This window comes from Lepidochelys kempii, chromosome 14 (assembly GCF_965140285.1).
Source record: "Lepidochelys kempii isolate rLepKem1 chromosome 14, rLepKem1.hap1, whole genome shotgun sequence".
In the NCBI taxonomy this organism is placed as follows: domain Eukaryota; kingdom Metazoa; phylum Chordata; order Testudines; family Cheloniidae; genus Lepidochelys; species Lepidochelys kempii.
This window is the reverse complement of record NC_136393.1, coordinates 40,874,794-40,901,014: the sequence shown is the minus strand read 5'-3', so window position 1 is coordinate 40,901,014 and position 26,221 is coordinate 40,874,794. Positions and strand designations below refer to the sequence as shown.

Here is a 26,221-nt window from a genome sequence, read left to right as displayed (position 1 = left end):
GTGTGTTACTATTCTGCCAAGGCCAGGTCTAATCTGCTTCACAGCCTTTGGTTCACACTGCTAGTTATGCCTCGGGCTCTGGCAAGGCCTACAACACACAACTCAAAACTGCATCCTGATCAGAAAATTTAAGCTCCAAAGCATTTATTGCTCTGAAATATCAAATTCCACTATCATAGTTAAATGTGCATCCGTCCACCCCTCTTCCCAGGCTGCTTAATGTTCCTTCGCCCTCTTGGAGCCCGCCCTGTACTCAAGATGTTTTAACCTTTTGTGGTTAAAAACAAAACAAAACAAAACACAAACCTCATTGCATGGCAGGCATGTTTATTGTAGTGGCAGACACAGAACGAGAAAAGGCAACAGAAAAAAGTACTTTAGCTCCCAGTTGGACCAATGCCTTGAGCTTCTCGCTACTGTTACATATTAGGTAAATTGCCCAACTTAGGCTACAGAGTCATTTAAAAATGCATAGAGATTATAAGGCATTTGTGGCTATTTCGACTCACACCCTCAGCACGGTTAACCCCTTGGGGTACAGAGCAATTACTGCAAAAAGTGTATTTTGCAGCACACTTTGTGCTGATCTGCAATTGCTATACAAGAGAGTTTAAGGCAAAGAGAGGGCTCTATTTTTGCAAGCACATTGCGAGGCAATGCAGCTTTCTCAGGGCTACCCATATAAGTGGTGTTTCCTTTCCACTCCTGCTCCAGGTGTGGGGGCACCATCCTGGCAAACTGCAGGGCAACAGAACTTCCCAGTTTATCCATTGCCTTTTTGAATAACAACCTCCTCTGCCTCTAAGGGGACACACCTTAGGGGATCGTCCTCCAACGTAAGGACCTCCTGCAGAGTCGCACATGCAATTACGAAGCCCCCCTCTGCCACCCCCCCCAAACACCCAGCCAGCCAGATCCCCTCCCCAGCTCACAACCAGGATTGATATGGGATCCTATAGAAGAGCAGTTCTCAACCAGGGGTCCGAGACCCCCTGGGAGGGCCGCAAGCAGGTTTCAGAGGGTCCACCAAGCAGGACCAGTGTTAGACTCGCTGGGGCCCAGGGCAGAAAGCTGGAGCCCTGCCGCCCCAAGCCCCGTCACCCGGGGCTGAAGGTGAAGCCTAAGCAGCTTAGCTTTGCAGGGCTCCCTGTAACATGGGGCCACGCGGAACTGCCCTGCTCGCTACCCCCTAACGCTGGCTCCTGGCTTTTATATGCAGAAACACAGTGCTGTGGCACAAGGGGACCATGCAGTTTTTCTAGCATGTTCGGGGGGCCTCAGAAAGTAAAAGGTTGAGAACCCCTGCTCTAGAAGGTGGAAAACGTCTCACCGTCCCTATGGTCACCCCCGACTGTGAGGAGCCCACAGAAATGGTATTCAGAAATGGAGTAAAAAGCAACATTTGATCTTTGTTGCCATGGAGACTATAACTGGGACAATACTTGTGGGGTTGATCAGCACACACACCCCACCTTACACCTTGACCACGGACAAGAGTGTGGTCAGTTGCTGAACTTCTGGGAAATCTCTGAGCAGAGACAGAGGAAATGCTCAGTGACTTCGTGGCTGCATCCCAGCACAGGCAGAAGACTGAGTAGAGGGATAGTTGCCTTCACCATGGTATCGAGGACTGGAAGAGGTAAAGAGACCTGCTGAAAGAACACATTGACAAAGACAACCCGCCCATTCAGGCACAGATGCTGGAGATGATGCAGCGGCAGACAGCTCTGCTGGAGAACAGTGGGGCTAAAGTTCACAGCCACCACCCCAACCTAGCCATGTGCTGTGGCCCCTTGAGAACTCAGCAGTGGGAACACTCCTTTGCTTCCCCAATTACACAGGACAGGACTTTCCTTTGCCATCTCACACCACGAGACATGTAGAATGGTTCTGCCCTCTCCAAATATATTTATGACCCCGTCGGCACAAAGTTGTGCACTCAGCACTTTCGGCATGTCTGCCACAGTTTTATGGTTTCAAAGTTTGTGTCGGGCTGTTTTCAACAAAGGTTTTTATTTACGGCTATTTGTTATTTATTTACAACTGAAAAGTTTCATAAAATCCCACACAAAGCACAATAAAATCCTACATAAAGCAAAATTAAAATCCTACCACAAAGTTACATACATTTTTCCCCACTACCCCTTTGCCTCAAAGGAAGAGAACAACTCATCCCTGACCATGTGTCCCTGACCAACTGTGGCATTTAGCAGAGGCAGCCTCTCTGGCTGTTCATAACATTCACAGAGTTTCTTTACTTCCACCTCTCGCCAACATCAGATGTTGTGGGAAATGCAGCAAGCACCTGTCACAAGAGGCAGATATTGCTAAGCAGTCTCCAGCCTTGTCACGAGGCACCTCCACCTTCTCTTCAGTCTTCCAGATGCCCACTCCCCTGTCATTCTACAGCTACTAAGGGGGTAAGTTAAAGAGCTCCTTTCTCCTCTCCAAGTGTTCAGGAAAAGGATTCATCAGCCAGGGAAGCAGAGGGAGAGCTGGGTTTCCCAGAGTGACAGGAGGAATCACATGATGAATATCCATAGCAGCACATGGCACCAGTTCCGGCCTCGTTGCCAAAAAGAAGGCCTGAGTGTTGAACAACACTGGCATCGTGGAACTTTCCAGACCATCCCACATTAATACTGGTCAAACTTTTCCACAGTGATCAACCAGACCTTGCAGCATCGTACCCAAATATCCTTTTCTGTTGACAAACTCTGAGATCTGGTACAGGGAGGCAAACAATAAGCATATGGGTACCATTAGTGGCCCCAAAACAATTCAGGAGCCCCAGCCTTTCAAATTATTCAATAACTTCCTGTGTACTGCCATGCTTTAGGACCTGGCCTAGCAGCACCCTCTGAATAGTAGCACATGGAAACACCATCATGGGAGGTTTTTAAGAGCAGGTTAGACAAACAAGTGTCAGGGACAGGCTAGATAATACTTAGTCCTGCTGTGAGTGCAGCAGACTGGACTAGATGACCTCTTGAGGTCCCTTCCAGTCCTACAATTCTATGATTCTATGGCAGCCCCAATAGCTGATTTACCAACACTGAACTGGTTAGCTGTTGCCCAGAAGCCATTGGGAGATTAGCAAGCATCCAGATACTGAAGACCACAACACTTCATGCCAAAGGGAACTCTCCAGTCGGTGTCCTGCCCACTTCTGCTCATGGGCCAGCTCTGCACAGTTTTCAAGGTACATGGCCTTTGTCATTCTGAAGTTCTGCCACCATTGCTGGTCATCCTCGGTCTGCACGACTACCCTCTCCCACAAGTTACTGCTTTCTGGGCAAGCCCGGAGGAAAGCGTCTACTGAGGAAATGTTCCAGAAAATGGTCTCGCAGAAGTAACTGCTCACTTTCGTCCTCCTCGTCTTCTATTTGCGTCACCCATATTGGTGCAGCACGACCATGGCCGTCTCTCAAGGCATCCGCAGCCACCCATCCAGCTGCCTGACTGCTAACACCTGTGCATCGAACTGTTCATGTTAATGGCCGTCAGGGTCACATGTTCCCGTCATGCTGCCTGCCAGAGGCTTGAAAATGGTGCTGGCTCACAAAAGCCAGATGAATGATGGGATGACACGAGAATAATCCTGGAATGTGTTAGTTTGACCCCAAATCCCAGAATTCCAGTGGCTTTGGGTAGCTATCCCACAATGCACCAGGAGAAAATCCCAGAATACCCAGAGTCAAGCGGCAGAACATAGTAGCATGGTACATCTGCCCAGAATGCAGCACTGTGTAGATTCAATTATTCAAAAGGGGAGGAGCTTAAATTGGCATAACAAAGCAGTGTTATAGTACTGCTTTCAGAATAGTTATTCCGGATTAAAGTGGACAAACATAATCCAAAATATATTTCAGGCGTAGTCAAGTTCTTAGCTAGACTTAGTCAGGGCAATTATTCAGTTCTCCTCCTAATGCATAATAAGGGGTGAACTTTCTGTGCAGCTTTTCCCACACCCAGGGTTTTTACAAGGCATTTCTCTCTTGTGGATTCTCTGATGAGAATTAAGATGTGAACGGCTGCTGAAGGTTTTCCCACAGTCAGGGCACTTATAGGGTCTCTCTCCTGTGTGGATTCTCTGGTGTATAATAAGGGCTGATTTTACACGACACCTTTGCCTACAGTAAGGACATTTATATGGTTTTTCTCCTGTGTGGGTTCTCTGATGTGTTATCAGGTGTGAAGAGCAAGTGAAGCCTTTTCCACAGACAGGGCATCGATAGGGTCTCTCTCCCGTGTGGATTCTCTGATGTACAATAAGGGCTGAGCTGTCACTGGATCTTTTCCCACAGTCGGGGCAGCTAAAGGGCTTCTCTCCTGTATGGAGTCTCTGATGTCTAATAAGGTCTGAGCTCTGATTGAAGCTTCTCCCGCAGTCGGGGCATTTATAGGGTTTTTCTCCTGTGTGGATTCTCTGGTGTTTAATAAAGGTGGAGTTTGCAGTGAAGCTTTTCCCACATTCCTGGCATTTATAGGGCCGCTCTCCAGTGTGGATTCTTAGATGTGTAACAAGGTTTGGGCTCTGGTTGAAGCTCTTCCCACACTGGGGGCATTTATAGGGCTTTTCTCCTGTATGGATTCTTTGATGTATAAGAAGGTGTGAATGACTACTGAAGCTTTTCCCACATTCACTGCATGTGCTTGGTCTCTCTCCCATGTGGATCCTCTGGACTCTGGTTTTCTTGAGGTGCTTCAGACCCCTCCCACAATTAGTGGATTTATCCACTTTCTTCACCGGCTGGTTTCCCAGCGGCCTCTCTTTGCTACACTGACTCTCACAGGTTTTTCCTTGCCCAATACTCCAACAGATGTTTCCTTTGGATCTTCCTAATAGTGTCCCATGCTGTTCCATTTGCTCAGGACCTCCCAGCTGAGGATTCAACTCTTCATGCTCATTCTTGATCCCATCAGCTGTTGGGATAAAGAGAAAATCCAGAGATGAATCATTCTCTGTGTCGAGAAGTAAGGAAAACTCAGAATGGAGCAATGGAAAGCTTGGGGTGTGGGAGGGAATAAACCAAATTAATTGTTGGGCAAATGGAAAAATTCAGGAGTTGAATTCCCGCAAATCCTTTCCCAGAGTTGAGAGAGAGGCGGGAACCAATTCAGCCACCACATCCCACCTGAACATGCAGAGGAAAGGGTGGTCAGCAGGGAGGAAGTTAATGTCAGGTGTGAGTCAGGGTGCGTGGGAAGCCATGAATGACATATCTTGTGGATCTGACACCTACTGGAGACAATCCAGAATTAGGAGCGTACATGAGGACTTTGTGAGAATCCTAGCTGTTCCTTCATTCAGCAATGTTTTCTGAGTTGGTTTTAACTAACACCCTTACCTGCATGGCTATATCTCAGGATTCCCCTTTCCTCTGAGCCCTGGAGATCCGTGAGCCACGGCTCTTCTCCCCTTTCCAGCTGGGAGATCACTTCAGGTTTGGGAATCGGAAATCCTGCTCAAGGGGAAAGTAAACAGGTGAGAAGTCCCATGGCTTGTGTTATACTGGAGATCAGACTATACAATTACAGTGTCCCTTCCAGTCTTATCATCTACGATTCTATGAGATCAAAGTGAATAACGTGTGTGGAGAACAGTTCCAAATAAAAAGTTTAGTAATTTTGACCCAGTCACTGTTTGTGCTGGTGGAACATGCATGGGAACATGGTCACAGAGATCCTTTGGGATTCACATGTATGTGTCACATTTCAGAGTGGTAGCCATGTTAGTCTGTATCAGCAAAAACAACGAGGAGACCTTAAGGCACCTTAGAGACTAAAAAATGTATTTGAGCATAAGCTTTCATGGGCTAAAACCCACTTCATCAGATGCATGGAGTGGAACACACAGTAGGGAGGTATAAATACACAGCATATGAAAAGATGGGAGTGAGAGGGGTGTTGCACCTTTAGGACTTCCAGACACTGGGGAATTGGATCGCTAAGACATAGTCTTGATGCTACGTCCTTTGCTTGCTTCTAAATCTCCAGAGACCTCTCTCTGGGTAGAGCCAGTGCCAAGAAGGGAGGAGAAACAGAGAGCCTGTATGCACATGGGGGTGTAAGTACGTGTAACTCACACACCTTCTAGGTGTGGTGTTGTGTCTCCTCTAGTGGCACTGAAACCACTTACAGAGATTAATGAGTCTGTTACAGCCTTAGCTAAGAGCAATGTGGCTTTTAGCTCATGCGGTGGAGGCTCATGCATTTAGCTCCAGAGGTCCCAGGTTCGATCTTGCCCACTAACGACCAGTATCTGTCAGTGTTACCTACAGACAGGCAAATTCCGCCTTTCCGCCCTTTGAAAGTTCTGGGGTTGGCAGAATTAGCATCTCCAATAAGTATCTGGCTCCCCTAACCCCGGGGGAGGAGGTAAGAAGGAAGCCAGTCTCTCTCACTCAATTCTGGGCACCTGAAGAGCGTGCCATCCCCTCAGTGCCAACAAAGGGAAAACAGACCCATGCCAGTTGCATGAGAGAGATTCAGCCAGCAGCGGAGAGTTGGAAAGCATGCTGGGGGAAAAATAAAAGTTCCTCACATGAGGGTGTAACCCTGCAGTGGGGCAAGTTAAGGAAGTAAACAGTCACCAAAGAAGTTGCCCTGGTAAGAGTTCCTCGGTGCTGTGCCTGGCACCGCTATCACAAAGGCAGGCTGGGTGGGGGTGTAGCCTGATCCCCTTTAAATCTAAGGGACCAGAAAAGAACCTTGACCAGAAGCCAACCGGGCACTTCAGAGACAGCCCCCCACCCCCAGCTTCTACTTCCCAAGGGGACAGGGATACTTACCCAGCGAGGTCACATTATCATAATTCTCCTGCATGACGTCCCTGTACAGAGCTCTCTGACTCGGGTCCAGGAGAGCCCATTCCTCCTCGGTGAAATACACAGCCACCTCTTCGAAGGTCACTGGCTCCTGAAAATGACAATTGTCCCCCATTTGGTAACTTCTGCCCCAGCCCCAATCCCACTATTGATGGGGGAGGAGGGCCAAAAAAAGTAAAAGCTCTGGGAGGAGCACAGTAAAACAATCCCATCCTGTGCAGAACAACCTGGAGGTTTCCGGGTGTGAGGAGAAAGAGAGTCCTTGTCACTCCTAGCAAAGGGAGAGAGGGTCATTTGCATTTATCACACACCTACTAGCCAGATACTGATACAGACAGAGACCTACAGCAGGGTCCAGGGACAGACCCTAGTAAGAACCCAAACACCTCCCCCATTCCCAGCAGCTGGATGTGAGGAGACGGGGCGGGGAGGATTAGGAACAAAGGATGCAGGCCATACTTACAGGATGGGGGATTCTGCCCCGGGAAACAGTGACTCTGAAAAAGATTTCGGGGTCATGCTGAACACAAGCTCCATATGCGATGCTGTAGCCAAAAGAGCTGATGTGATCCTTGGATGCATAAACAGGGGAATCTCGAGTAGGATCAGAGAAGTTATTTTACCTCTCTATTTGGCACTAGTGCAACCACTGCTAGAACCCTGTGTCCAGTTCTGATGCCCACAATTCAAGTAAGCAGCTAAAAAGGAGGGGGTTCAGACAAGAGCCATAAGAATGATTGAAGGATAGTCTTTCACTGCCTTATAGTGAAAGACTAAAGGATCTCAATCTATTTAGCTTGACAAAGAGAAGGTTAAAAGGTGACTTGATTACGGTCTATAAATACCTACATGGGGAACAGAAATGTGATAATCGGCTCTTCATTCTCACAGACAAAGGTATAACATGATCCAATGGCTGGAAGTTGGAACTAAACAAATTTAGACTAGAAATAAGGCATACATTTTTAACAGTCAGAGTAAATAACCATTGGAATTATTTATGGAGGGTCATGGTGGATTCTCCATCACCAGCAATTTTAAAATCAAGATTGGATGTTTTTTCTAAAAGATCGGCTCTAGGAACTATTTTGGAGAAATTTTATGGCCTGTGTTATACAGAAGGTCAGAGTGGATGATTACAATAGTGTCTTCTGGCCCTGGAATCTATTAATTCTGACTAGCAGGGGGAAATTGGTTGTAAATCTGAAGTTTTGAAAGCAATTTGTGGGAAAGTAATCATGATATGGTAGATTTCATGATTCTAAGGACAATGGACTTCAAACTAACCAACTTAAACAATCTCAGAGATCAGGTAGGTAAGGTCCCCTGGGAAAAAATATAAAGGAAAAAGGAGTTCAGGAGAGCTGGCAGCCTCTCAAAGAGACAATATCTAAGGAACAGCAGCAAACTATCCCTATCTGAAGGAAAGATAGGAAGAACAGTAAAAGGCCAATATAGTTCCACTAGGAGCTCTGTAATGACCTGAAAATCAAAAAGGAATCTGACAAAAAGTGGAACCATGGACAAATGGCTAAGGATGAGTACAAAAATATAGCACAACCATGAAGGGACAAAAATCAGAAAGACTAAGGCACAAAATGAATGACACTAAGCAAGGGACATGAAAAACAGTAAGAAAAGGTTCTATAAATACATCAGGAGCAAGAGAAAAATAAAGGAAAGTGTAGGTCCTCTGCTTAGCTGGGAGGGAGAGCTAATAACAGATGACACCAAGAAGGCTGATACATTTAAGGCTTATTTTGTATCAGTCTTCACTAAAAAAGTTAAATGTGACCAGATACTAACACAATTAATATTAATAACAAGGGGGAAGGAATGTAACCCAAAATAGGGAAAGAACATGTTAAAAAATATTTAGATAAATTAGATGTGTTCAAGTTGCTAAGGCCTGCTAAAATTAATCATAGGATACTTAAGGAACTAGCTGAAGCAATTTCTGAACCATTAGTGATTATCTTCAAGCACTCATGGAGGACAGATGAGGACCCAGAGGTTTGTTGAAAGGCAAACATTTTACCTATCTTTAAAAAGGGGGGAAAGCTGGGCCTGGAAAATTATTGACCAGTCATCTTAACTTCAATGCCTGGAAAGTTAATAATAACTGGAACAAATAATTAAACAATTATTTTGTAAGCACCAAGAAGATAATAGGGTTATAAGCCAACATGGATTCGTCAAGAACAAATCATTCCAAACCAACCTAAATTTCTTCTTTGACAGGGATATTGGCCTACTGGATATGGGGAAAGCTGTAAACATGATATATCTAGATTTTAATAAGGCTTTTGACACAGTCCCACATGACATTGTCATAAGCAGATTAGGGAAATGTGGTCTAGTTGAAATTACTGTAAAGGGAGTGCAAAATTGGTTGAAAGACCATACTCAAAGAGTAGTTCTCAATGGTTCATTGTCAAACTGGGGGTGGGTGGGGGAGATGTATCTACTGGGGTCCCATAGAGGTCCATCCTTATTCATTGTTTTCATTAATGACTAGGATAATAGAGTAGATAGTATGCTTATAAAATTTGCAGATGACACCAAGATGGGAGGAGTTGTCAGCACTTTGGAGGACAGGATTAGAATTCAAAACAACCTTCACAAATTAGACTGAAATCAACAAGATAAAATTCAGTAAAGACAAGGGCAAAGTACTATATTCAGGAAGGAAAAATCAAATGCACAGCTACAAAACGGGGAATAACTGGGCATGCATTGTACTGCTGAAAAGGATCTGGGGGTTACAGAGGATCATAAACTGAATATGAACCAGCAATGTGATGCAGTTGCAAAAATGGCTAATATCATTCTGGGGTATATTAGCAGGAGTGTTGTGTGTAAGACAGGCAAGGTAATTGTCCTGCTCTACTTGGTACTGATGAGCCCTCAAGTGGAGTGCTATGTCCAGTTTTGGGTGCCAAGCTTTCAGAAAAATGTGGACAAATTGGAGAGAGTCCAGAGGAAAGCAACAAAAATGATGAAAGCTTTAGAAAAAGCTTTAAATTTAGTTGGGGATTGGTCCTGCTTTGAGCACGGGGTTGGACTAGATGACCTCCTGAGGTCCCTTCCAACCCTGATATTCTAGGATTCTATGAAAACGGGATCTCTACGGAAAGGTTAATTAGATGGGGTATGTTTAGTCCTGAAAAAAGAAGATTAAAGGGGGACCTGATAGCAGTCTTCAGATATGTGAAGGGCTATTTATAAAGAGGATGGAGATCAATTGTTCTCCATGTCCTCTGAAGGTAGGACAAGAACTAATGGGCTAATCTGCAGCAAGGGCGATTTAGGTCAGATATTAGGAAAAACATTCTAATTATAAGGGCAGATAAACTCTGGAATAGGCTTCTGTCAAGGTTCCTTCCCCACTCTGAACTCAAGGGTACAGATGTGGGGACCTGCATGAAAACCTCCTAAGCTTACTTTTACCAGCTTAGGTTAAAACTTCCCCAAGGTACAAACTATTTTACTTTTTGCCCTTGGACTTTATCGCTGCCACCACCAAATGTCTAACCGGTATATTACTGGGAAAGAGCCCATTTGGAAACATCTTTCCCCCCAGAATCCTCCCAAACTTTCCACCCCCTTTCCTGGGGAAGATTTGATAAAAATCCTCACCAATTTGCATAGGTGAACACAGACTCAAACCCTTAGATCTTAAGAACAATGAAAAAGCATTCAGATTCTTAAAAGAAAAATTTTAATAGAAGAAAAAGTAAAAAGAATCACCTCTGTAAAATCAGGATGGTAAATACCTTACAGGATAATCAGATTCAAAACATAGATAATCCCTCTAGGCAAAACCTTAGGTTACAAAAAGACACAAAAACAGGAATCTACATTCCATTCAGCACAGCTTATTTTCTCAGCCATTTAAAGAAATCAGAATCTAACGCATCTCTAGCTAGATTACTTACTAAATTCTAAGACTCCATTCCTGTTCTGTCCCCAGCAAAAGCATCACACAGACAGAGAGAGAGGCTTTGTTTCTCCCTCCCCCCAGCTTTTGAAAGTATCTTATCTCCTCATTGGTCATTTTGTTCAGGTGCCAGCGAAGTTATCTTAGCTTCTTAACCCTTTACAGGTGAAAGGGTTTTTCCTCTGGCCAGGAGGGATTTTAAAGGTGTTTATCTGTCCCTTTATATTTATGACAGCTTCCAAGGGAGGTTGTGGAATCCGCATCATTGGAGGTTTTTAAGAACAGGTTGGACAAACACCTATCAGCGATAGTCAAGGTTGACTTGGTCCTGCCTCAGTGCAGGAGGCTGGACTAAATGACTTGTCACGGTCCCTTCCAGCCCGACATTTCTGTGATTCTATGAACTCTCCTGGGGCTGCAGGTGTGAGTGCCCCTTTCACATTCCTCACCCTTGTGTATTTACTGCCTTCGCCTCCTTCCCAGCACATACCCCCTCCACTGTGCACTGAAAAACCCCTACCTGAGCCGCCGCTACTGCAGTCATTTCCCTTTCCCGTCCCCCAAGAGGATGGGATGATCCGGAGTGAAACACAGACATTATTCTGCAGCCTGTCAGGGCGAGAAGGGAGGTTTCAGAAGGGGCTCTAGTCCATTCATCTCCCCTAGTCTCCACAGGGTCTTTCCCTGCAGACAGACACTCTAGCCTGCAATTCAGGAAAAACCCTGGGTCACTTTACTACTGCACACAGCTGGCCCGTCTCACCAGGACTAAACCCACCAAGACATTTTTAAACCAACCCCCCTCCCTCCCCAGGAACAGTCTCTGAAGCAAATGCTAGAAAAGAGCAGAATCAGAGGCCGCTTAAGGGGATCCCCCCCCGACATTGTCCTTGAGGGGATTTTATATCAATATTCAATAATTTGAGAGAAAAGTGCAAAATCTGAGAGTTTATATAAATATTTGGTAAATAAACAGGAAGTTCCCTGGGCAGCAGGGAACCTTGGGCCCAATCACTTTACTGAAGGCTGAGGGGAGGAGGATGGAGACAGAAGGTTCTGTGATGGTTGGAAGGGGCAGCAGTGGGGCAGGAGCAGGTGACTGACTGGCAGTTCGTGATTGGGGGGAGGTGTATTGGGCTGGCAGGAGCTGGGAGAGGAAAAACTGGGGCTGGACAATCTCAGTTTAGGGCACTTGCTCCACCCACTTGCCCTGCTTGGCCCTCCAATCTAGGTTACTGACTCAGGGCAAGTTTCCCTCAAAAACAAAGAGAAGGTGCTAAAGTTAAAAAAGCATGGGGAAAGTACCCAATCTGAGAAGATTTTTAAATCAGTGTTCCATAAATGGAGAAAAAGAACAGCAACATTTGAATGGATTTTATGTCAACATTCAATCATTAGAGAGAAAATGGCAAAATTTGACAAGATTTGATACTCAAGTTTAACAGTTAAAAAGCAATGAGAGCTGTTAGAATGATATTCAATAATTAGATTAGAGATTGGGAAAATTTGAGAGATTTTATATTAATGTTTGATAATAGGTGATGGGTCAAAATCGGAGTGCATTTTATATCAGTATTCGAAAATTGGAGAGAAAGGTGCAAAATCTGAAGAGATTTAATTCTAATATCAGGTAATTAGAGAGACAAGGCAAAATCATTAATAGCAAACTAGAAAATGGGGCATAATTTTAGAGGATAATATGTAAATATTTGAGCACTCGGGAGAAAATTGGCTAAAATCTAAATATTCAATAATATGAAAAAAAAAACCAGCAGCAATCTCCAATTGTATGAGAGAAAAGGGAAAAAATTGGAGGGGATTTTATATGAATATACAGTAAATAAAGAGAATGACCAACACTTTCCCAGTTACACACATCCCAGTGCTCTCCCGAACTCCAACTACTTACCACATACTGACACCTCCCCATCCCACCTGGGGAATGACTCAAGGCAACAGTTTTCCTCCAAATTAAAATCAGGGGAATTTGCTGCATTTCAAAAAGGGAAGACACCCTCCAAATCTGAGTGGGACGGTTATAGCAAGATTTGAGAATTAGAGGAGAAATAGCAAAATTGGAGGGGATTTGACATTAATCTTCGTAATGAGAGAGGAAAAAAAGGTAAAATCTGGGGGATTTCATGTGAATTTTTTTTTTTTTTTTTTTGGTAATCAGAGAAAGAAAAAGAGGAAAACTGAATCGCTTTTTTCTACCAATATCAACAATTATCTGGATAATGGCAAAATCTAAAGGCAATTTTATGTCAATATTTGATAATTAGAGATTAAAAAGAGCAAAATGAGGCGTGTTTGTGTCCATATTGAATAATTAAGAGAGGGCAAGAGGGAAATCTGTGGAGATTTCTCACCCATATTTGATAGTGAGAGAGATAGGGACAAAATCTGAGGGGATTTATATGAGTAGTCAATAAGTAATTAGAAAATGCTGGTTCTCCTCCCCTCCTGCACCCTTCTGCCATTCACATGGACAGCCAGGAGTCCTGGATGATGGTGCTTTAACAGGAGAAGCAGGCGCAGAGGGTGGGAGAATGGACCTGGAAGGTCTCAGGCAATTGGGAGCGGGAAAGGAACCAGAAGGCGGCATTGCAGCGGGAGGGGGTAGTAGCGGGGTCGGGGTAGTTGGTGTGTTAATATTCAATAAGTCTGTGAAAATGGAGCAAAATCTGTAGAAGATTTTTATATCCATGCAGTAGAACTTAGATTCTATCAACCCTCTTCTTAAGAAAGTTCAGTTACATGAAATCATTTTTCCTGATAGAAAAAATAAATTATATAATGAAAGTGATATTAATGAAGAACACGTTGACATCTCTTCCCATTCTGATGCCTTGGAAATTGCTTTGCAATGGTTTGAAAGACATGAACAAAGCAATGTAATATTGAGACATTTGCTTCTATGAACTCCTCAATAAAAAATACTTCATGAAATTGGAGTTCTATTGGTTTAATAATTAGTTGGAAGTTGAATCCCAGTCACTCAGGGTCCAGCCAACTGCCTCGTAAGCAGCTGGGTGGTGCCACTCCCCTATGTTCTGTTCTATTCAGTTCTTACAGCGCTCTCATCCCCACAGGGTCCCAGCACTGTCTATCCGGGCCCCAGCCTCACAACTTGCATTTGTTAGGAGTGATTCTCTCTTTCTCCCCAATGAGAAGAGTGTGTGTGGGGGGGAGAGGAGGTTAAATTTAATGTTTTATTTATTTATTTGTGCCCGGATCCACCCAAGTCTCAATTTTAGGTACCACTGCAATCCACGAAACCTCCGCTCAGCTGCTGCCAAACCCTGTAGGTGCCTAAACTCACTCTCAACCTAAGATTTTGCAGTAAAAAGTCCCCTAGGCACCTATGTTTCTGCCTCTGAGTGTGCATACTGCTGCCTCATTCTAGGTTTCTAGACCCTTATCTCCCACCCTGAGTGATCCACTAACTGGGGAAAAAGAGACTTTTGGCGGCCTAAGTCATATGCAGGTCCTGATCCAGTAGGTGTATGCAGAGGTCGCTTATATGTACACGAAAGAGCTCAGTTGGGACAAGGGAGGACACCCTCACTTATAATATTTAGCCTGCTGGTGAGAGTGCTCATCTAAGATGTGGGAGACCAGGAGTTCAAGTCTCCTGTCTGCCTGATGAGAAGGGGGTTGAACAAGGGTCTTCTATGTCCCAGGAGGGTGTGCTATAGGCATCTGGCCTATAGAGTGTTTCTCACTCTTTCTCTGGGCCAATTAATATTAATTATTCAATTAAAGTGGAACAACTTCATTAGGAGAGATGGAAGGAGGGCCCACATCAGAATGTCCCCTAGCCCAGTGGTTACAGCACTCTCCGTAGGGGTAGCAGACTTGAACTTGGGACTCCCAAGTACCCTAACCAGTGGGCTAAAGATTGTAAGAGAGGCAATCCTCCTCTCCTGGCTGTTCTGGGTGGTGTTTGTTTGCCTCTGCGCACACTACCAGATCTGGTCTCTGCATTTGGAGAATCCCTGATTTTCCCCTAGTTTGTGAATCGCAAGCAGATTGGTGTCTCCATGCACCTGGGACTTACATGCTGAACTCCAAGCGAGGTGTGGTGCTTAGGACATCCCTCTCCTCAGCTTCTCCCACTGGCTAACTTGGGCGGCTCCAGTCTGGCTTTTGTGGAGCCCATTCTAAGCACCTCTCTCTCCCCATTGATTGGATACGGAGCCTAGGGGACTAACACAGGCTTTGGGGATCACAGCGTTGTTACCTAAGACCATTTGTGGATTCAGGCATCGGATGCCAGCTGCAGTTTGTGGGCTGGTTACTGAAAGCAGGTCTAAGAAGTCTACTGGCACTGAGAATGCAGAGCAGGGATGTTTGTGCTAGTTTTGAGCTCCTGTGGGAGTTTGTCCCATGGCCCAAGAAAACTGTCTCATGCACAGAAGAGCTTTCCCTCTGCCACAGACAACTCCTTTTGCCTGAGGAGCCGCGTTGTTGCCAATGGTCACTATCCCAGAGCTTCAGGCAATCTTTAGGAATCCTGGTTCTAGACTGAGTGCCTTGAAGATAAAGGGCAGACTATGAATAGGGGGAGGCTCCTGGCTTTTATGTTCATTAAATCTGGGAAAGACAGCAAAAATGTCAATTTTAATGTACATAAATGGGAAAAGAGTTTCCTGCTGAAACGAGGGTAAGTGGCTACAGATAAAAAGGGTAGAACCTCCTCTCCCATCTGAGATTTTATATGGAGAATTGAGAATTATTAGTGAGAAAATAGAGCAAAATCTGAGAGGGATAATTGGCCAAGAAAAGCCAGGGCCACACTCAACATGATGGTATTTCTCTGTTTGGATGTAATAATAGCTTTTGAACACTGCGGCTGATCAATTCCAAAATGTCAGGAAATATTCTACATGTCGGTGGGTAGAATATGGATCTTGATGAAAATCAGAAAATAGGAAGGGGGAAAGAGGAGACACACAGTTGAAGCCCATGGCATCTGGTTAGCACACACATCACTTTAACGAGGACTGTAATTGTCTATAGATCTGGTTGATGACAGCCATTGATGCCTTCCACTAAAGCAGTGGTTCCCAAACTGGGGTTCGTGAACCCTTAGGGGTTCGCAAAACATTACAGGGGGTTCTCAGGAAAAAACTCCCTAATGGTGGACAGAGCTGTCCCTAGGGACCCCGGGCAGCACGGGGCCAGCAGCCCGGAGCTCCTAGACTTCCAAGAACTAAGCGGATCAAAGCAAGCATATCTATCACACTGAGGAGATTTAAATTTCAAGACTCCTTATTAGAAATGGAAAGGGAGGTGGATATTTTCTGCTGTTTTTAAAATTAAATATCAGCTAGTATTGTTTTTAAAATTATTATGTAGAACAAGTTTAAGCTTTGTTGTAATGTGAGTTGTTTGCCTGGACTGCTCCAGACCTGAATGCTTGTGTAGGAGGAACTCTTTGAGTTGGCTTCTTAAATCCCTTCATGCTGCTTCACAGCTGATATTCCTTGATGAAACATAGGAGCCTTGTTTTATAATAGGCTTATCCAAACTGATACAAGCTATGAAAGTGAGATCTTGGCAGATTGTTGCCATTTTCATAATGTAATAAAAATACTGTAATGATAAATAATAATTAATAATAAATAGTGTGCAATAAGCATGTCACAAAAAAAATTATATTTCCAAGATCACTGCTTTTATAATTTATGTTCAGGTAAAGGAGAAAATCCCTGGAAATATTCATTTTTAAGAGGGGGTTCACAAGACTTGACATTTTAGTGAAAGGGGTTCAAGGGTTGTTAAAGTTTGGGAACCACTGCACTAAAGCAATAGCCCCATCTCAGCTCTGCCCTTTGTCCAAATGGAGTTTAAAATGTTGCAGGGAGTCCGTGAAATAGAGGGGGACAGGGGAGGGGAATTGAGGTATGCAAGGAGCTCTAGATATATGCAATCAGTTCCTACTACAGAAGCAAGATAGCATGTGTCCCCTTTTTTTAAATTTAATTAAATTTTTTTTAGCACCCATGATTGCAGTAACTTGGGGCTGTATTTTCAGAGGTGCTGCGCAGCACCCACCACTCAGCTGAAGTCAATGTGAGCTGTGGGGGCTCAGCACCTCTGAAAAATCAGGCCCCCCTGTGACTTGATTGACAAGGGGAGTGATTTTTTATTGGGACAGTTTGAACAGTTTTGCATTTGTTTATTTCTGTAATATTTAGCCCCAAAAGCTTTGAGGAAAAAATCTGTTTGTATAAGATTCAGCAACCCCTCCCCACTCTCAATCTTCAATGAGAAGCTGAGAAAGCTCCCACTACACTTGGGAATCATCCGAACAGCCCCCACCAACAACAGGGGAGACAAGACTTAACCGCCATTATATTATTATATTATTGTTTTCATTTTTAAATAAAGACCCCCTCCTCACCTGCAACTGACTATTTATCTAACAGAGGGTCACGCACTTTGGGGCTTCTTTAGACCAAGTTCATTGCACACCAACAACTCCTTGCTCTTATCCATTCTTCCCCACAAGTGCCCTGTGTTCTACACTCCCATCCCCTTCTATTTTAAAGACTCCCTAGAACCCCAATGCCAGGGGTTCTGTGTGTCACAGAGAGGAGAATGGGGACATGCCCAGGACTCAGTTTCCCCAGTTTCACTCTTTTGGTTTTCCAGATTTCACTCAAATCAATAGGGTTCTGTCCTTTGAGTCCTAGAACGTTCCCTAAAATCCTGGAATCAATCAGATGCAGCATTCAAAAGTTAACGTGTTACAGACAGACTGGAAAACAATATCGAGTTGAATTCAGGCCCTCACACGCTCACCCAAAAATCCTGGGAAAGAATCAGGGGTAATTTGCCACATTCTTGAATGTTAGAAACTTACTAATGCTCCAATGCTCCATAGAGTCTTTTAGGCTTAAGACTCTTTTGTAATACTAAAAAAAGACGACGAAAATCCCGTCCAGGTCTTTTTTAATGTACACAAGGAAGCACAAAATCAACAGAAAACCAATTTTTTTCGTTTTGTTTTATAAAGTCATTCTTAAAAACCCTGGGTGCATCCTCTCACCAGCTCATCTAAGTTGCAGTTGAGCAGCTATAAGGATTAGGCTGAAGGCAGCAGGATCTGGCCAAAGGTCTCTTTCCCACAAAGTTCTACTTGTACCTGCTGATGGGAACATAACCTGCTAACACTGGGGACTGAAAAGTAGCTCTTTGAGAATGAAATTTGGCAGCCCTTTTCTCCCTGGCAAAGCATCCTTATTTGTAGAGCTGTGGTGAAGTCCTAGGAGTGTCAAACAGAGATTTATTATTGGAAATTACAGGCTTTTTTTGAAACACAATATATTCCCTGAAGAGTTGGCTATTCAGAATCCCCTCACTCTGCGTTTGGCCGTTGGACAGGAATAGTTAGTTTCCTCCGATTAGCAAAACCATTAAGGGCCTGATCCTGCCAAGAAAACCATATGCATCATTTTAGGGGTGTCACATGATTTGCAGGAAGGAGTCCAAGCCAGGTTACACATGATGTGTCAGATGGAGCAAACATATACCGGTCAGCACTTTAACACTGGGGAGGTTTACTGGGTTCTGTGGAATCGGAATTAATCCCATGGTTATTTCTCAGGGGCTTGATAATGTGGAGAGATTTTTAAAACTACAAATAATCCCTCTCCTCTATTCTCTGTGCCCCCCACTCTCCTCTGCCAGTTACTTCCCTAAATGTGCAGAGATGGTTAAAACTGGACACATTTCTTGTTGTCCCCCCATTCCCTCCCTCCCTTTTTCTATCCATCCTTGCCTGATTTTTCACCCCTTTCCTTCCTGACATTCCTGCCTGCCCCACAGAGACACAAAAGAGAACCCTGCAGGGGAGCCCATTCATGACCCCACTGCAGCTCCTCTGAACCACTGTGCTCCCCTTACCCCCCCCCCCCCCCCCCCAGTCCCCTGGTTTTTGCTCCTGGAGCAGACCCCAGGCAGAGGAGGGCAGTGACTTCATTGTTAAGGCCAGTGAGATCCCACCCCCAGCTGCATTAACAAACAGGGCTCAGGCATGGGTGCTGGACCTAAGGGTGTGGCCACACCCCCGCTCTTGAAGTGGTGTCCATCCCTTACAGGATTCACAGTTTGGTTCAATAGTTCTCAGCACCCCCACTGCACAAATTGTCCCAGCATCCCTGGCAGGGTTGCTTTGAGCAGCGAGTCCTTTTCCTGCCCAGTTCCCACCACTTCCCCCAGTTCTGTCCCAGTCACCTGGCGTCTCCCCTGCAGGGGCTGGTGTCGGCAGGCGCAGCAAGATCAGCAGAAACATCTTGCCACAAGCTGCAGGGCCTTTGATTGCTGCTGCTGCCGCTGCTCTGTCGTCTTCCTGTGCCCGTAGATACCAACCCGGGCTGCAGCACGTCCCAGGCAGGGACTGGAGTTTTCTTTTCCAGAGCTGGGAAGAACCCGGGCATGCTGACCTCCCCCCACCCCCGCCACACACACAGCCCTCCCCTCCTTCTTCCGCCCCTCCCCAGCGAGTCTGCCCTCCCCCTGTCTGGGATCCGGGGCTCTTGTCTGGGGAGGGTTTTCCTAACCAGAGCTAAATTCACCGCGTGTCACAAACACCCTATGAGCGGCCCCACGGCTCTCGCTGGTTTATTCTCCCCTCTTCGCCCCCCCCCTACGCCGATGGATCTGGCCAAGGGCTTTCCTTTGTGTTTGCAGAGGAGCCAGGCCCCAGCCTGGAGCCTGCAGGATGCGCTCAGCTGTCCTGGGGGGCCCTCAGCCCGCTTGCCCGGACCGCTGGGATGAGTGCCTTTGCTGCCCCAACATAGTGTCAGAAACGGCTTCCTCGGCACACTTTGCTAGCTAGCAAAAACGGACACGGAAGATGCCTTTTTCCTGCAACTCCTGTTAAAGTAGCAAATTCTGCCAGAAGAGGAAAGTCTCCCTTTCAGAATTTGCCTCCCCTCACCTTTCCCTGCAGGGTTCTGACCTCCCGCCCTGTTCTGAGAACTTCCGGCCTCCCCTTTCCCCGAGAAGTAGCAGCATGGGGGCAGGGGGAGCCTGCAGAACCTTCCCCACTTCTGCAAGCAACATGATTTAACCCAGTGTGGTTCTCAACCTATTTTCCACTGTGGGCCAGACACACAGCTCTCTGGGTGTTATGTGGGCTGCAGCCCTGCAAAATATATGCTACCTCTATGGCCCTGAGGATGTCACATGGGCTGGAGCAGTGTGCTGATTGGGCCACAAGTGGCGGACCTACTGATTTAACCCGTGATGTAAGCCCATTATTGACATCCAGTCTTTGATATTTAAATGGTCAAACACATAGGAAATAGTCAAAATTTTGATCTGTAAGGCTATGCAGTTTTGGTTAAGGGTGGATAAGTTGCTATAATTTTAAATCATTGCTTGAAAACTCATTCATCATAAAATATCAATGACTCAACTTAATTTTTCCACACTGTCCACTTTGCTGTGGTGTGACTATGTTGTTGCAGCTCCAGTAAATTATTTATCTTGTCTACTCATCAGCATAAACTAGTCAGTAGGCCTGCGTTTTTGGACATATGTTTGGTATACCAGTGGAAAGCCACAAGAAATGTAATTCTTGGATTCCTCTAGTTCAGCCTGTCTGTTGATAGAGGTCACAATGACTACCAATAAGGCAGCACAAAGATACTGAAAGTTTGCAGTGGCGCTGTGACAGGTGTGTACACATTTATACAGGGAAAAAAGTGGGACTAAACCTAAGAGAATGTGATAGGCTTGGATGGATTCGATTTTTATAGACAAATGTTGCTAAATAATTTCACTGCACACACACACAAACAAATTCAAATATTTCTATCATTAACTATTGAAATTTACAGGTAGCAAAGAAAGAAAATGCTTCTTGATAACTTATTGGAGTGTGATTTAAGGATATTTACTTTGTATATTTCGACATGTGATGTGTTTTAATGGTTAATAAAGCTTTAACTTTGTAATCACAATATCTGCTGTCATTCAATAATTATTGTCTGAACTGTGAAAATTTAAATCTATAAAAATCTAAAAGCATGTTTAAAAAAATCTATATTATCAGTTGAAATTAAAAAAAATCTAATTCTGCCAAGCCTATATATAACTTAAATACTAAGTGTAAAATTCTAAAAAGCTCATAAGTGACTTAGTAGCCAAAGTCAATAATACATGCTCCAACACCATTTAGGCATTTATGGAAATTTCATAAAAGTATATGCAAAACAATTCCACTGGTAATAAAGCTTAATGCTCTTTTGTTGCTGTCAGGTTTGTTTTCTGTTTCTTTTTTCATTTGTTACTCATTTAAATGTGAGTGCCACACACACAGGGAATTTCATTATCACCAACTATTCTGCCCATGGTCCAGGGTTAGGTTGCTAACCTGGGATGCAGGAGACCTTGGGTTACCTTCCTTGCTGTGCCAGACTGTTTGACTGTGGACTATTGACTTAGGCCCAGAAGTACAAAGTGAGTTAGGCACTGACACCCCAGATTTAGAAGCCTAAATCCCAGTGTTAGACGGCATTGCATCCCACAAATCCCCTGCTCAGCTGCTGCCGAACCCAGTAGGTACCTAAACTCACTCAGCACCTACGTTTTTGCAGTAAAAGTTCCCTTGGCACTTAAGTCACTGCCTCTGAGCATGCATGCCCCTGCCTCACTCCAGAGCCTGGTCTACGCTACAAAGTCAGGTTGACATATGCATAGGCGCCAACTTCTCCTGCCGCGGGTGGGTGCTCGACCTCCCCACCCCTGCCCCTGCCCCCACCCCTTCCCCACCCCCATTCCAACCCCTTCCCCAAAGTCCCCGCTCCAACTCTGCCCCCTCCCTGCCCCATTGGACTCCTTCCCCAAATCCCCGCCTGGGCTCTGCCTCTTCCCCGCCTCCTCCCCTGAGCATGCCGCATTCCCACTCTTCCCCGCTCCCTCCCACAGCTTGTTACACCGCAAAAGAGTTGTTTTGCGGCAGCAAGCACTGGGAGGTGAAGCCGGGACACAGCACGCTCAGAGGCGGAGGTGATGTGAGCTGGGGCAGGGGACGGGGGAGCTTGGCTGCTGGTGGGTGCAGAGCACCCACCAATTTTTCCCTGTGGATGCTCCAGCCCCGGAGCACCCACGGAGTCAACACCTATGGACATACACCACCTTGCGTTGACCTGATTGTGCAGGTATCTACACTTGGTCTCCCAATGTAAGTTGAGCTCTCCTTTACACTGACATAGTAACACCACCTCCCTGAGTGGCGTTGAGCCATGGTCGATGTCCAGAGGTCAACGCAACGGGAATGTAGACACTGTGTTACCTATGTCACCCCAAATGTTCCTCCAGCAGCTGTCCCACAAGGCGCAGAGCTGACCTCTCTGGTCACAATTGTGAACTCCGCTGCCTAGAGGTCACAGAGACGGGAAGCCACCCGCCCCTTTAAAGCCCAGCAAATTTTTGAAATGCCTTTTCCTTATTGTCCATCTTGATGAGCACACCTAGGAGCTCTCCCTTGTTGTGTGCAACTGCCCAGCTGACCATGCCGGCTACATTACCCAGGCTCACGCCAGCCTGGAGTAGACAGGAGAGATTGGATCTCGTGGACCTACAGGGAGAAGAGGCTGTGCTCACACAGCTATGGACCAGCCAGAGAAACATGGACATCTCTGAGAAGATTGCATGGGGCGTACAGGAAAATGGGCATGACAGGAATCGGCAGCAGTGCCACGTGAAAGCAAAGGAGCTGTTGCAGGCATATCAGAAAGCCAGAGAGGCCAATAATTGATCCAGTGCCAAGCCACAGACCTGCTCCTTTTACAATGAGCTGCATGCCATACTTGGCAGAAACCCCACCACTACCTCACACACCACTGTGGATACCTCCGAGCATCCTGAGACCCAGGTCCCAGGTGTGAACAGCAAGGAGGAGGAAGAGGAGGAGGGTAGGGGACATGCTACAGGGAGGTCCAGCTATGCCACAAGCCAGGATCTCTTTGAGACTCCAGTGAGTCCCAACAGTCAAGCATAGTCGAGCCTGATGCAGGGGAAGGAACTTCAGGTAAGTGTGTAAATTTATTTCCCAATACAGTGATAGCACCCCCAATTTAGCAGGATACAGCTATTGACTTTTCATTAATTTACTACTGCTAGAAGAGGTAGCTGGGTACAGGAGTGGCAGAAGCGCCTAAAAGTGTGTGTGTGTGTGTGGGGGGGCGACAAACACCCAAACTGAGCCCCCATCCTCTGCGCCATGCTGTCCCTGCTCCACCCTCACGCCACCCATTCCCCCTAAACCCCCGCCCTCACATTTCCCCTCCCCCAAGATCCCACCCCCACACCAGCTCTTCCCCTGAAGCTCCGCCCCGCTCTGCCTTTTCCCCCAGGGCCCCACTCCTGCATCGCCTCTTCCCCTCAAGACCCCACCTCCCACTCGCTCCTCTCTCTGCCCCCTGCCCCCATCACTCGCCCTTACCACTGCTAAAAAGTGGGAGGGTCATGGCCCCCTGGTCCCCCCCTTTTCCAGTGCCCCTGGGTGGGTAAGCGGAGCAGTTTGTTTATGTACATGGAGATATCCCTTGAATCCTCCTAAGAGATCTTGAATAAACTTTCATGGAGGTGCTCTGCAGTCCTCTCCCCAAGGTTTCTAGGGATGTCAATCTTATCTCTTCCTCCACAGTAGGACACTTTCGTCCTACTACGTTAAACTGGCTAGTGGCCTATGGGCCTGGATGGTTTTGTTACCCTCAGGAGTGAGATACCAGCTAAAATCACACCCATCTGTGGAAAACGGTGCCAGTATTCAGTGCTAGTGCCCTATACTCATAGTTTTATGCAACCAAGCAATTCCCTCCTCATTTCCCTCTCCCCGGGTGGGCCATGCGCACCACGGCCGGTGCTGTGAGTAGCGCTGTGCACAAGCCCTCCCAAGCAGAAGTGTCAATAAGCAGGTCTTGTTTAAAACGTCAGGGGAGCGAGGGAAGGGAGTTCTGAATCTCAACTTCCACTTTCCATTGTGACAATCATGCCTGTGTGTTTTATCCAGACCTACTGCCCCTCTTGAGGGGTTCCCCTTTCACACCTGCAGAACACCTGAGCCAGATAAGTAGGAGAAAGAAGAGAACTCAGGATGACATGTTCAGCGAGATCCTGCAAGCCAGCGCTGCATCCAACGGTGAACAGAGGGTGTGGATCATGAATACTGTGTGGAGAAGGAAAGAGCGGACAGGAGAAAGGCGCAGGAAAAGCAGAGGGAGATGCACTAGGACATACTGGGGCTTCTCTGACAGCAAGCACAGATGCTTGTGGACCTACAACTTCAACGAACACGGGCTTGCCTCCCTTTACAGTCCATGGAGAACTCCAGGATAGCACCTCCCTACACCCCTCCTCAACCTTCCACATGGCATCAGGGCTGCATCTGTACCCTAGCACTCTGGGGGACATGAAGGACAACCACGGTGTCACATACATCAACTGTACCTCTCACAGGTCAGTGTATGTGTAGCTAAAATGGACATAAATGTTCCTTCCGCTTCTTTAAGCTCTGTTCTATAAATGTGCTAAGGTTTTAACGTATTTGCTTTTCATTTGCAAATAAATTTTAGTGTTTTCGTTGCTCAATAAAACTGTATTGTTTGGAAAACAATTCATCTTTATTAGTCCCCAACATATGTTGCACATTGCCTGACAGTAGTGAAAGCACCCACTTACTTGTTGTCGTACACTGCGACACAACTCATAAGATCAGCGACAAACACAGTGTATCACAGAGGTACAGCAAGCATCACAGAATTGCATTGTCAGTGTTATATTCATAGATGTAAACCAAGCACTACACAATGCCTAACGGGCCTCAAAACAGAAGGACCAGGTAGAGCATAGTAAACCACAACACATTACTGTGACTCATTATTAAAGCACTCTTTCAAAGCCTTCCTGAGCTGTACAGCTCTGTGTTGAGATGTTCTGGTAGCCTTAGTGTCTGGCTGTTCAAACGCTGCAGATGGTCACTCCTCTTCTACCCCTGCTGCAACTTTTCCCCCTTTGCTTCACAAAAATTATGCAGGATACAGTTGGCAACTAACCACTGGGATATTTTTCTCACAGAGGTCCCATCTTGTGATTAAACAAAGTCAGTGCCCCTTCAGTCTACCAAAAGCACATTCAACTGTCACTCTACATCTGCTGAGCATGTAGCTGAATCTTTCCTTGGTGCTGTCGAGGTGGTGGTCGGGGGGTGGGGGCACCTTGCTCATTCTGCTGTCTAGGTGCTTGCTCTGTTCCACCAGCCGCCAACCACTCCACTCAGACGGCCGCCTTGCCAGGGTGAGAGGTGAGCTCATGCAGATGCACCTCTGAACTCTGGGTCTTCCCTGACCAAGGACAACCACTGTGAGTGGTGTGCCCTGGAGGGAGAAGGGAGGGGCACGTTAAAGGAACTTTTGGTTGCTGGAATTGGTTGCTGACATACTCTGGGGTGGGTGTTTGGCTCATGGTTTTGTTTATGAATCCTGATTGCAGCATTTTCCCAAATTAATGCCAGGGAGAATCCCTCCTTGTATTAAAAATTTATTTTCTACACACAGACTCAGTGCTTGTGAGAGGGGAAGTATTGCCTCTTAGAGATGCCCAGGGATGGTATTTAATTGTCCCAGGTTACTGGGCAGGGACTGGAGCCAGTTTTGTGTTGTATTTTTGAAAAGGAACCCCTAGATATTCAACCCGGCCCTTGTTGCTGCCAACTCCACCTGGCAGAAGGGTTACACGTATCTGCTTAACTTTACCTACGTAACTTCCCCCTTTGATTTAACTAACTTGCACTCATGTGTTTGCAGCATTGGGACCTTTGAACAAAGAGCCCTGAAAGATGGCTAACAGAAGAAGTTATACATTTAGTGAGACTCGCTCTCAACAAACTTTCCTTTGCCAGCAATAAAGTATCTGGATCCTCTCTGCTAATTGGACAGGATCCACCTATTGATTTGGGAATTGCTGTCTCCTGTTTCAGCTCTGCTAGAGAAAAGCGCCCCCTATAGGAAGCCAGTCTCACTGTCACAGATGGTGCATTCTCTGCTGAAATTCTCCCCAAGGGAGACACCACAGAGGAGACTATAACCAAAGTAAACACACTATTTAGTGGCTGATTTGATCTGTTTTTTCTTCCATAATAAATTGCTTATTGATCATAACTCTGTGTTCTCTTGGTGCTTTAAGACAGAGTGTCCTAGTCATAGTAAGAATCTTTAAGAGACAAATGGCATCATGTCCTGGCATTTAGCCCACCTGACTTGTTTCTGCAAACCATGGGCCTTTCCTCAGCTGGTGCAAATGGGCATGCACCCTAACTCACCTGTAAATTCCCCTTTCATATCCACCTCACCCAGCTCAGCAATGTAGTAGGAAGAAAGCCTGAGACATAAGCCCTTGTATCAGAGGCATGGTATGAGGTGGGCCCTGCTCA

At 45.9% G+C, this 26,221-nt stretch overlaps 1 protein-coding gene across 1 annotated transcript in view; it reads right to left on the bottom strand.

The window, feature by feature from the left end:
• Positions 1-933: 933 nt before the first annotated feature.
• The window catches only part of LOC140904638 (uncharacterized), an 819,798-nt gene continuing 794,510 nt past the window's right edge, over positions 934-26,221 (bottom strand). The window contains 4 exon segments of the mRNA XM_078848368.1: positions 934-4,926; positions 5,352-5,465; positions 6,795-6,914; positions 11,285-11,379. Coding sequence (XP_078704494.1) covers positions 3,926-4,926; positions 5,352-5,465; positions 6,795-6,914; positions 11,285-11,379 — 1,330 coding nt within the window. The 3' untranslated portion in view covers positions 934-3,925.